This window comes from Aethalodelphis obliquidens, unplaced genomic scaffold, assembly GCF_003676395.1.
Source record: "Aethalodelphis obliquidens isolate GAN/ISIS:26980383/991018 unplaced genomic scaffold, ASM367639v1 scaffold3, whole genome shotgun sequence".
NCBI lineage: Eukaryota > Metazoa > Chordata > Mammalia > Artiodactyla > Delphinidae > Aethalodelphis > Aethalodelphis obliquidens.
The window spans coordinates 11,470,280-11,483,238 of NW_020837947.1; the positions used below are offsets into that span (position 1 = coordinate 11,470,280).

Sequence of the window (12,959 nt, forward strand, 5' to 3'; positions counted from 1 at the left end):
AAAAGAGGCCATTCATAAACACATACATAAAATAAAATCAAAGCCAGCATGTTCTTATTTCTGGTAGGAATGAAAAACCAGGAGTGAAAGTGGAGGAAACAAGTTTCATTACTGCAGCTTTTAAATCAACATGGTTTTATTTCTATCATAAAATACTCACTGTACCATGACTTTTTGAGTATTTTTAGAGAAGAAAAAATAAAGCTAAAAATCCACAGGTCTTTTAACATTAAAGAAACTTAGATACTAAATAGACCTGACCCTTTATTTAATAGATGGAGAAATCGAGGTCCAAGGAGCTTTTATTTCTTACCTATGGTCACAAAGGGCATTCCTAGCAAAATCACATCAAGGAGCCAGAGCTCCTAACTCTGTGGCCATGAACTTTCACCTCTCTACTCTTCGACATTCATTCTGAATCTCTGGCCTCCTTCCACTCCTCATTTTGTCATCTCTCTGCTGCTATCTACAGCTCTATGACCCCGACATTGTGTTTATCTCTGTGAGTAGAACTAAAACATATAAGAGCTTGGAGGGAACCCAAATAATAATTTCCTTCAATTCTCCCATTTTATAAAGCAGAAAATTTGAACATAAAAATACCCAAGATTTTCCTAAAGGCATAGGGTGAGGGATGGTTACCCCAAGACCAGAAGCCAGGTCTTCTGGGACCCAGTCCAAGTTCTACCTTGCCCCTCCCGCTCTGGGCCGTGTCTCCTTCTTGTTTTTACTTGCTCTTGCCTATCCTGGTCATCACTGCCAGGATATTTATCTTTGAATATTCATCTCTGGCCATCCTCTCCCCCCATTCCTACCTTCCAGGGGCCCCAGGAGTATCACAGTGTAACTAAACTGGGCTTTCTCCTCCTGGAGCAATTTATATACTAGATAGAGATAGAGCCAAGGATTAATAGCTTACATTCTCCTCCCTGACTAACCGTACAAAGAAAAATAATCCGTTCCATTTTGTCAACATGGAAAAAGCAGAGAGCATGACTGACTTGACACCAACAAAATGAAGTGTATGATGTCGCAAACTTTCTAAAATGGGTGTGGAAGATTCCTTGTAAAATTACATAGAAACTATGGGAGTGTTTTTGCAAATCTCTCTCTAAGCTCATACAGAAAGAATTGCATCCTTGTTATCATTTCTGTAAATATCCAAGCCAACTCTCAAAATATTTTTTGGTTCATTCGAGCATAAGAGACCTAAGGATTCACTGCTTTGGTCCAACCGCATCCTTCATGTCTACCCCTTCCTGCCTCATCCCTTACTCTGATCATCATCCTTACCTCACCCACAGCATAGGTGGACAGAAGGGTTTATTCTCTCTGCTATTCTGCACACATTGCTGAACCCCACTGAGGCAGAAAAGAATAAGTGGGTCAAATTGCTTTGTGTTGCCTACATAAATCGAGCCTTTGTCAGGCAAACAAGAGACTCCCAGGGAAAAAGCACAGAAGGTTGATGTAGGTGAGGAAAAGTGCAGTGCAAACAGACCTAGAAATAAACAAGAGAGATGTAGAAGAAACAGGAAAGACAACAGAAGCAAAAATGATGCTGAGGGGCTTGTGTCATCATGTCAACAGAAAAGACAGAGAAGGATAATAGATAGGGGAGTAGTGAACAAGGAAGGTGATGAGTCCGTCGGTGAGGTTTTTAGTGAATATCTGAGTTCAAGAGAAGGGGACACCCTTTCTGTTCCTGAGATAGGATTCTAAGAGTAAGGTCGGTGGATTTAGAATTCCAAGGAGGGAATTCGGGGAAGTTAGGAGAAGGCTTGGGTTCTAGTCCTGGCTCTCTTGGGACCGCCTTCTGTGTCCCTAGGCAACTCATACTCATTCCCAGAACGTTATGTTATTTCTTCTTTAAAAGAAGGACTAGACTAGATATCCAAGAACGCTTATCCTCCTAAAATTCAATGAATTAATGAGTCTCTAATAGTTTGTAAAATACGTACCCTTTCTAATGTCAGCATTGGACAGAAAGAAGCATGATAACATGGGAAGAGCACAGGCTGGGTGGTCAAGACCAGTTCATGTCTTCACTGTGCACCTTGTTTATCACCTTTGTGACCCCGGACAATTTGTTTCATCTTGCTGAGCCTTAGTTTCCTTTTCTGCAAAATAAAGAGAATATCATATGCCTCAGAAGGTTGTTTGATATCAAACCTAGATATCAAATCTTCAAAAATTTTAAGTTGCCATTCCTTGCCTTTTAGGGGAAGCACACACCTAATGCTGTAACTCAACCCATGGTACAAGAGTGGCCTGCTGGTAAACTGACCCTCAGTAAGGCAAATTATACTCATAAAAGGTTAACACAGAATGGGGAAGTTCCCTGTCAAAATTCTCCAGACAAGTGTTGAAGCTTTTGCTCTGATTCTGTAAACCTAGATTTAAAGTGTTGAAAACTGGGGACTTCCCTGGCATTCCAGTGGTTAAGACTTCGCTTTCCAATGCAGGGGGTGTGGGTTCAATCCTTGGTTGGGGAGCTGTGATCCCACATGCCTCGTGGGCAAAAAAACCAAAACATTAAACAGAAGCAATATTGTAACAAATTCAATAAAGAAAGACTTTTAAAAAAATAAAGTGCTGAGAAACTAAGTTTGTTTTATTCCATATAACATTGGCTGCACGCATGTGTATGAGTGGGAGTGGGAGGGTGGGTGTGTGAGTTGCTCTAGGCAGATCCCCCAAGTTGTGATGCATTGTTGGCCCCCAAAATTACTGTTCGAAACATTTTTTATTGAATTTTCGTGTCCTATTAACTCAGTAATGTAGTTTGTAAGCCTTTGACTTTGGCTGAGTTTGGGAGCATTTATGACCCTATCATATATGACATAAACATCAATCTGCTTTCTATTTCTTTGCAAATGCAATTATTTCTAATTACATAAAAGCATCACTGAGCAAGTAAGCCTAAAAACCAATACAGAAGGGTTTAGTCTCTTAAATAAGCTTGTAGACTTCAAGGAATAATTGAATGTTATAGCATTTAATACAAGGAGATATCTTTGTTGTTGACAACTGGCCCAAACTTAAAGGAAAATGTCTAAACTCCGTCATGTTACATATTGATTGGTTCAAATTGGAAATATTTGGATTCTATTTTCATTTCCTTTTCCTCTCTCTCTGCAGGCTTGGAAATGGGTTTTAGGCCCTGTGGTCTTGTATGCGTGTGAAAGAATACTTAGGTTCTGGCGATTTCAACAAGAAGTTGTCATTACCAAGGTATGCATGCAGGTTTATGTCTGGATAAAAACCTGAGTGTAGATGAAAATTTTTTATTAGCCCAAGTTTTTAATTTGCCATTTTTATTGCAGAACCATCTGTAATTTAGAGGCTCATCTTCTGTTCTAATAATTTCTTGTATCCTGTGCATCTTTTAGTGAGACTAATTTTACTGAAGACAGGGAGCAGGGCTCTGACTGGTACACAGAATTCTGATAAGGGTTATGGTGCAGCCCTGGAGTCATCTGTATTTCTCTTTATTTCGGTGTCTCTCTAGGGGGAAAACGCAGGAGGGCTGAGTATGCTTTACATGGGTCATAGTGACTTAGAGTATAATCACTTCCTCCACAGCATAAAAATACGAACGTTGCGAACACGCAAATAATGTTCACATATTTTCAAATACACACACTCTCACTTGGAACCACTCAACAGAAATGCGGGAACAGTCACCCTCAGGTTCAAAGGGAGAAAGGGCACTGGGGGGGTTCAAAATGGAGAGGAAGGGCCCTGCCCTAAGGAATGAAGGCACGGTGGTAATATTTTCCAATCTTGCCCTCCCTCCTCACCGCTCTCCAATTTTTACCTCGTGCTGGAGGAAGACCTCAGCAGATAGATCAAGAATACGTGCCTAGGAGGACTTCCCTGAAGGTCCAGTGGTTAAGACTCCATATTTCCACTGCAGGGGTTCAATCCCTGGTTGGGGACCAGGATCAGGCATGCTGCGCGGTGCAGCCAAAAAATGTTTTAAAAAAGAATAAATGCCAAGGAGACCGAAAGCCTAGCCCAGACTCTCCCCCTAGTTGTTTCAATCTCTTAAAAGAAACTCTCTGCTAACCAAACCCATGCAGCTTTGCGAATACAATATTAACAGAATACTCTGTCTCTTTAACTGTCTTCATGAACGCAGATGCACAGAAATTGCTTCATATTTCTGTTTTAAACTGCTTCCCTGTTGCTGTTTTTAAGTTAAGCACCAAAGGATATCAAGCTGTATCAAGAGCCAGACAGTAAAACTTCTGGAAATCTACTCGAGCTGTTACTAGGGAGACCATTTAACAGCAGAATCAGAACGAGTATCAGTAGGGAGAGGAGAAACTAATGATTAAAATGCTGTGAAATTCTCTTCTGAATGGAAAAATACTGTCACAGTATCTAGACACTAGATTCTGCCCCCTTATACCTCCTGCCACAAAAGAAGACGTGGGGGCCTGGAAACAAGAGGGAGGTCTAAGAAGGGAAATTAGTTCATTGTCTCTGATAAGTAGCAAGTTATAGAGCTCTTTAAAAAGGAACAGCCTTTGCATCACGCTTTCTTACATCTAAGACTCAGAGCCTAGGTAGGAGATTGGACGAGACTTGACTAAAACCAAACCAAATGAATAAAACATTTCAGAGTACGAAGGCTGTTTTTTACACAGAATGGAGAAATACCAGGGTTAGTTCACAAAGAAGCAGGAAAAGATGCACATCATTGAAAATAGTAACAAACTGGACCTATATTTTAAAACACGAAGTTGATTCTGTGGCTATTTTGATAACTTTAAGCATGATTAAGTGCTGTGGATGATATGCTAGTTTATATTCTCTTGGGCCTGAAATTAACTGTGCTATCGAAATAGTGGCCACTTGGGACAAACAGTCACGTGCTGGACACCACTTTGCCCCTGGATGCAGCTACCCAAATTTCCTACCTAGCGCGCTGAAGGAGGTCAATGCCGTTTGTGCTGGAGTTGCCATCACTTTCATGTCCGGGTTGGAACGATTCTTGAAAACTCATAATGCATGGTCTATGTCAATCCTACCTCAGAAAAGTTGATATAAAAATTTTAAAACCTTTGATGGAATGAAGGCCATTGTCTTCGTATTTAACCTGAGTGAAAGAACCAGCACCTCTCTTGCTGTGATTTAGGTGGTAAGCCATCCATCTGGAGTGCTGGAACTTCACATGAAAAAGCGTGACTTTAAAATGGCACCGGGGCAGTACGTCTTGATCCAGTGCCCGTCCATATCCTCGCTAGAGTGGCACCCCTTCACCCTCACCTCCGCTCCCCAGGAGGACTTCTTCAGTGTGCACATCCGGGCAGCAGGAGACTGGACAGAAGCTTTATGCAAGGCCTTTGGGGCAGACGGACAGGCCCTGAAGGAGCCCTGGAGCCTGCCAAGGTGGGAGCCCATTTCTTTTTTATGTGTAAGTTAGAATATTATAAAAAATAAGGTCCTTTAGTGCATCAACATGCTAACAACTTCTGCAATATCTTATTCTGTATGGTAAATTTGAATCCATTTATAAAATTTGAGACTCTCTATTAAAAAGATATAACTCAGCAGATTTCCATTTGGAGCAAGTACATTTCTTTAAAAAACAAATGTTCAAGACAGGTGATGATCCAGGGAGAGGAAACATTTTGCTTTCCCAGGTCCAAAACATCACTTTGGCAAATTATAAACAGCTTGTGATGAGTAAGGCAGCCCGGTGAACTTTTTGCTGTCACGGTCCGAGGTTTTTCAATTGTATTTGTAAAGTTTGGTCTTCGTAAAAAGGATGCTTTACAGTCCAAATTAACCTGGCAGCCTCCATACACTGGAGAAAGAGCTAAACGATTAGACTAAAGCTCAGAAAATGACAAAATAATCTGAGAATCAAGAAAGTTAGTGGTGGTGTGCAATGTCAGTCCCACATGTGTGATTGCAAAAAGTATTAATTAACCTCCACTGTGTGCCAGAAATACAAAGATGGCAAAACATTGCCTCCATTCTCTAGGACTTCTGAAATCAACACTGGTGTGCAAACAAATGATTTAATTTTGCTACAAGGATGATGGGTAGACCTGAGAAACTGGAATAACACTGATACCATATGTAGTTTCCTGGAGTTGTCGTAACAAAGTACCATGAACCAAGGCCTTAAAACAACAGAAGTGTATTCTCTCACAGTTCTGGAGACTGCAGGTCTGAAATCTCGGTGTCAGCAGGGCCGTGCTCCCTCTGAAAGCTGTAGGAAGGATTCTTCCTTAGCTCCTCCCAGCTCCTGGTGGTTTGCCAGCCATCCTCGGCGTTCCGAGGCTGCGGCTGTGACCGTCCAGTCTCTGCATCTGTCATTACATGTTGTCCTCCCCTCTTGTGTCTGTGTCTCTGTGTTTCTGTGGTCCCTTCCTGCAAAGACACCAGTCACACTGGATTAAGGGCCCATCTTCCTGGATGACCTCATCTTAACTTGATTACATCTGCAACAATCCTATTTCCAAATAAGGTCACATCGGAAGAGAGGATTTCAGCATATCAACTGGACTAAACAATTGAATCCAAAACAACATCCTATTCAGAAAAGCCTGGGCATGCGACAGAAGTCCCAGTGTCCTTGGCTCCTTTTAGTAAACAATGGCTTAGAATTGATTCCCACTCCTGCTGCAGGATTACACAATAAGCACTCAAAGCCCATGTTTCGGGACCCAGAAAAACAGGGACACACACAAAAAAATGTTGAGAAAAACTTTGTGAAGGAATTTGATATTTCAAAAGAAGCATCAAGACATCCCCTCTTCTGCCATCCTTGGAGGGTATCAGGAACTGCCAAGCAGGTGACCACAGCTACAAGACTTCAGGTGGTGAACCCAGTAAGGACACACTTAGAATGGAACTTCCTAAGGGCAAGAGGTTGTCCTCCTCTATACGTCCCATGCCTAGAACAGTGTCTGACACGTAGTGGATACAGAGTAAATATTTGATGAGGAATGAATACCTGGACCCAAGATGGACGCTTCAACTCATTTAATTTAACAAATATTTACCGGTGGTAAACTAGGCACCAGAATAAATTTAAGGCACAGAATCTACTCAGCTTATTGTCCCTCCTCTGTCTTCCCATGGGACACTGAACTGTGACTACGTAGCACTGGGCTTGCTTGTGTTGAGTGGGTGGGAAGAGCCACAGTCTTCATTTCAAACACTGGTACTAAAGAGCAATGTGATGATAAACCAAGTACAAACATCATCTATTCAGACGAGAGCCCCAAGTCACAAGACAACATCTGACTATTCCATTAAGACCTTATCCTTTTTATCATGGAAAGGAAGCCGTGTAACAGAATTCTGAGGTTCAGAGTGTAGTGTGAATGCTTAAAATCAGGAATGAAAGTAAACACACATACACACACGCACATGCATGCACACACACAGGTCCCAGCCCTCCCTTGGCATTGCCAAGGTGGATACCTTCATCCTGTTTGCTAGCCTGGTTTCTGCTCTGAGTGTATACAGTCGTCCGGCCTATCGACCAACCTTCCTCTTCACAAACCAGCTCTCATTTCAGCCAGTCCCCCAACAAGAGCTCGGGAAGTGTTTCTCCGTAGTCGGTATGCTTGCTTTCTTTTTGTTTTATTGAAGTAGAGTTGATTTACAATGTTGTGTTAGTTTCAGGTGTACAGCAAAGTGATTCCATTTTACATATATACATATATCTATTTCTTTTAGATTCTTTCCCCTTAGAGATTATTACAAAATACTGTGTATAGTTCCCTGTGCTATACAGTAGGTCCTTGTTGGTTATCTATTTTATATACAGTAGTGTGTACATGTCAATCCCAACCTCCTAATTTATCCCTCCCCCACTTTCCCCTTTGGTAACCATATGTATGTTTTCTATGCCTGTGGGTCTATTTGTGTTTTGTATATAAGTTCATTTGTATCTTTTTCTTAGGGTTCCACATAATATCGTATGATACTTAGCATGCTTTTATCTCCAGAGTGCATCTTCAGCGCAAGGCCTGACATGATCTGGCCCCCAGACCTCCCTGGGCACCCCTGCTGCACCACCTGCTCCCTCGCTCACTCAGCCACTCTTCCAGCCTCTTGCTTCCCTCCCACACCAAGCACACTCGCCTCAGGGCCTTTGCCGCTGCAGCTCCCTCTCCCTGGCACACTCTTCCCCCGGTCTCTGCTTGGCCGCCCCCTCACTGCCCCCAGGTCTCTGCTCTAATGTCTCCTAATGAGACCTTCCCTTCCCGTTTCCTGTGATCCAGCAACCCCGACAGACACTCCACACTCGTCGTGATCACTGTGCCCCGCGCCTTACTTTCTTCCTCTCCACCTGACACACTAAATACCTGGTTGTTTATTTGTTTACCATTTATCTCCCCACACGAGAATGGGGACTTTATCTCTTTGATTCACTTTGTTGTCCCCAGTGACCAGAACGGGCCCTAACTCTCAGCTGGCACTCAATAAATATTTACCAGGTGAATAAAAATGAGTTGTTGTACACAGTGCAGCTTCCCTTCATTTGTTAACTTCGTTTGACCTCTGCCTCTATATATGTGTAGGCATAAGAAACCCCCCAAAACCTAGAATTTGTTTAAATCTTCAGCACATGACAAATCAGAATCTTATTGAACTTCCTTCGATGATTTTACCTCTCATCATTGTTTTAATTTTGGATTAAACGGAACAGTTTAGGGAGAGTACCATAATTTTTCACTGCTTTGCACCCAGAAAGGATTTAATCCAGTCCCAGGAACCTGTGAGACAAGCAGTGACTGAGGACCCCAAGAGGACATGCAAAGCTTAGTGAAGAGCAGGGAAGTTCTTCCTCTGAACTCAGGAAAAAGGACAATGAAGCTCTTTTAAAAGACTTTGCATTAGCAGATACACACTACTGTATATAAAAGAGACAAACAACAAGGACCCACTGTATAGCACAGGGAACAGTATTCAATACCTTACAATAACCTATAATGGAAAAGAATCTGAAAAAGAATAGATATATATGTATGTATCACTGAATCACTTTGCTGTACACCTGAAACAATGTAAATCAACTATACTTCAATAAAAATAAATAAATAAAATAAAAGACCTCACCTTCTGAAGTAAAATGGAGGAATTTCTCAGAGTCTGTGTTAGAGTTTTTAGCGATTTAATCTACTGCCCAGAGCCAAGGGTTCCAGCGTCCGACAGCCTGGGTTCAAAGCCCAATTTTGCATGGGATCTTGGAGGATGTATGTAACACCTGCCTCAGTTTCCTCATCTGTAAAATGAAGATGACAGTAATAGTACATAGGTTCTGTTTAGGATTAAATATGACAGTCCATATGAAGCCCTTAGCATAATGCATAGTAAAAAAAAAAAAAAGTTAGCTACTATTGTCATTGGCAAAATAAGAAAGGTCATCTACCACAGAGTTGACAGTGAAAGTGCTGATGACACAGGAGGGACAACGTGGATGAATAAAGTTCATGGGTTCAGAGAGACAAGACGGGAGGTTGATGAGGTGGTGGGTGGTGCTGCTGACAGGAGCAGCAAGGGCCAGGTGATGTGGCTGCTGGAAAGGGGGCTCACTTCTAAGCTGCTTTATTAGAAACTGTATCCACATCAGACAGGAAGTAACTGAGTGAACTTGACAAATGAGAATTTGTGCAAAAGAAGCCAATTCAACATTGTGAGAGATGGAGATATTTTGGTCCAAAAAAGAACAGTTGGGGTGTCATGATATCTAGATCAACTAGTTTAAGGGTTGAGAGGCAGGAAAGGGAAAACACCTGGTTTGTTTCTCAGGCAGGCAAAAGGCATGAGTTGTCAGAAGACAGATCCCAGTGAGACAGGAGGAAAACCTGTCTAATACTTAGCCCTCCCTGCCCCTCTATGGAACAAGGGGCCCTACAATTTCACGTGGGAAAGTGATTAGTGATCAGGGATGTGAAAGGAGGGAATCTCTGTATGAACCAGGAGGTAGGACTCAATATTTCCTCCTGCTGCTTCCAGCTTAGGTTCTCAATTTTAATTATGTAGAAATTTGTTTATTATGCACTTCTATGAATTATATGACACAATTCTTCTTTGGGTTTAATTGTTACCGTTTAAAATCAGTGTCAAATAAATCCCAAATACAACTAATTATAAAAACAATTAACAATAAGACACTTTAATCGTGGACCGTTTCATATTTATTCTCTTTCTCTCAATTCCCCTTATCTAATTATTTATAAAAGAATCTACCGTGGGCTGAGATACTAACCCTTTCTGATTAATGACCTTTTATTTTTATTCTTCTATTTCCATATATCAATATGTAATAAAGCCTTATTAATTAAGATAACTTGAGGAGAGTTAATTTGAATTGTTAGGAGGTCTGGCATATGGAATATTTTAAAATAAACCCAATTGAACTTTCATGAACACATAGTAAGCCCAAAAGGGGCAACCTCGGGTGCCTTCAACAGACACTCCTTAGGGAATGGTTATGAATAACTTAGAAGCGTCTTAATTAGCATATCTTTGTTCATATGTAAATGTGTGCTTTTGGAATAGTTGAGGTTATTTAATACATTCCGTTGACTGAAATATTTTAAACATTCCCTTTACAATTTATTCAATAAATTGTTATTGAACAGCTCCATGTAAGGTGCTGGGATGCAGTGGTGGGCAAAGACAGACATGGTCCCTACCTCTGCAGACCTGAGAGTCTAGTGACCAAACAGACACAAATTAAGTCATGCACACACACACACACACACACACACACCACCCAAAACAACTATAAAATTACAACTGTGATAAGGACTACAGAGGAGAGATGCATGGTGTTATAAATTATCTAAGAGGGGATTTAACGTAGTCTAAGAAATCCATGAAGACTTCCCCAGAGAAATGATAATTGGGATGAGACCTAATGGAAGGGTAACTATGAACCAAATAAGAGGATAGGAGAGAACTTGGGGCAGAGCATTCCAAGTGACTAGTTGGATTATCATGTGCAAAGGCCCCTTAGCCAAAGAGGGTCCTGTGTACGTTAAGAAACAAAAGAAAAACCAGTGTGGAGAACTGGCCATGAGAGATGGAGCAGAATCCGGGGTCAGTCCATTTAGGACCAAGTTAAAGACAGTTGCACTTATTCAATGAATATGCATTATCCTTATAAAGAAAAATTTGCTAAGCAAAGAAGAAACATCAGTGCAACCCCTGGCCTAATTATCACAGATTTTTGAGTTCGCATAATCTAAAATAATGAGTTTTAGAAATTCCACACAACTGACAAATTATTCCAAAATTATGTTTATTCCAAATGAATGGCTTCCATTAGACTAAAATTATATAAACATACGAAGAGGTGGGAACGGGGAGAATCATATTAGCAAAAGGACAGATAAGCCTTCTAAGCCACCTTGATGATTCTGTGTTTTCCCTCTGAGGGCAGATGGGAAAAAAAAGGAAAAGAAAAGGCATCTTCTACCAATCTTCATGATGCTTGAAGGCAAAACAAACTCTTAAGAACTGTAAAAAAGAGCTGTGCCATAAGGCCGGCCACCACAGCCCTACACTATGTGTGTCCCAATAGGGCATTCTCAAGCACAGAGCCAACTTCCCTGCACGCATTTGCTACCACATCCTATACAAAGCACGCGTTTAGGATGGCTTTGTTTTCAAGAGCGGAGTGTTCTGAATGTCAAACGGCACACCTTGTGATTGCAGGCTGGCGGTGGACGGGCCGTTCGGAGCTGCACTGACAGATGTGTTTCACTATCCAGTGAGCATGTGCATTGCCACGGGAATAGGGGTCACTCCCTTTGCCGCTCTTCTGAAATCTATCTGGTACCAATGCTGTGAGTCACAAACCCAGTGGAAGCTGAACAAGGTATGGAAAATATCATCAGCTTACCCTTCCATGAATTCAAAGGTTCAGCATCCTTCTATCTATCATCTGCCGATTCCTGGGGAGGGTTTTAATTAACTATGAGGGATAAACTCAAGGATCCTTAACCATACTTATGTTCTTAAAAATCTCCATTCAGTATTACATTTATGAGAAGGGTTATGTCTAATCTTGTTAAAGATGACAAGACATAAATTTTATTGCTTCGTTGCCATTACAGGACATGTAATTGCTCATGTCAGTAAAATATGGACAGGCTGCAAATGGCTATGTGACTGCGCTGCAGTGAGTACTATTAACAGGCAGCCTTAGACTCGAGCTTGATACTGTGGTTGCAAGTGTACTATTCAATATCTTCATCTCATGGACTCGGGGTCTTAACTGAGAAGCAAAAATGCCACAGTTGGGATTCATTTGTCTGCTTGCCTGGTGTTGCCATCCAGCTCCAAATCTCCTTTTTGTCATTTCTTGTATGTTCTCTGACTAGCTGCCTCCATGGTTCCCTTGCTCCCTTTGTGCATCCCATGTTTTAACCCTCTTAGGATCAGCAACAGACACTAGAGCAGCAGGAGAAAGGGAGCCATGCTAACACTAAATGGTGTCAACTCAGGAGGGCCAAGGACATCGGGCAAACTTGGTTCTGGTCCTGGTTCTGCCGCTTCTCTGACTGACACTTTGGCTGCAGTTTCCTCGTCTATCCCAGGAAGATGCTTGATTAAGTCAGCATGTCTATGGGACGTTAGTCATATGAGAAGGTCCACTAAAGAGAATTGTGTAGTGAAATGATTTCAGAAATGCTGTCACAGATCCCCCTTTAGAAGATTCACATCTTCTATTAGCCTATTAAATAAATTCTGCAGAAAGGAAACTCATTCAGTTTCATTTCACCCACCCTTCCCAAGCATATTTAGCCATGGAAACTTTCTTCGTCTATCATTCTTTAAGAAATGGCACTTTGCGAAGCACTGGGGCAAGGCCAGAAGGGAAGAGCTCTACAGGTGGGCTTTCTCAACCAACAAATTAGAGTAAAATTAGCTATCATTTCATGAGTTTCCAAGTGACAGGCGCTTGACATATG

General features: G+C 41.6%; 1 protein-coding gene across 1 annotated transcript in view; it reads left to right on the forward strand.

Annotated features, from left to right (window-relative positions):
- Positions 1-12,959, forward strand: part of NOX3 (NADPH oxidase 3) — a 59,594-nt gene that overhangs the window by 18,935 nt on the left and 27,700 nt on the right. Inside the window, exons 8-10 of the mRNA XM_027079294.1 lie at positions 3,142-3,234; positions 5,147-5,400; positions 11,701-11,863. Coding sequence (XP_026935095.1) covers positions 3,142-3,234; positions 5,147-5,400; positions 11,701-11,863 — 510 coding nt within the window. The remainder of the gene's footprint in view (positions 1-3,141; positions 3,235-5,146; positions 5,401-11,700; positions 11,864-12,959) is intronic.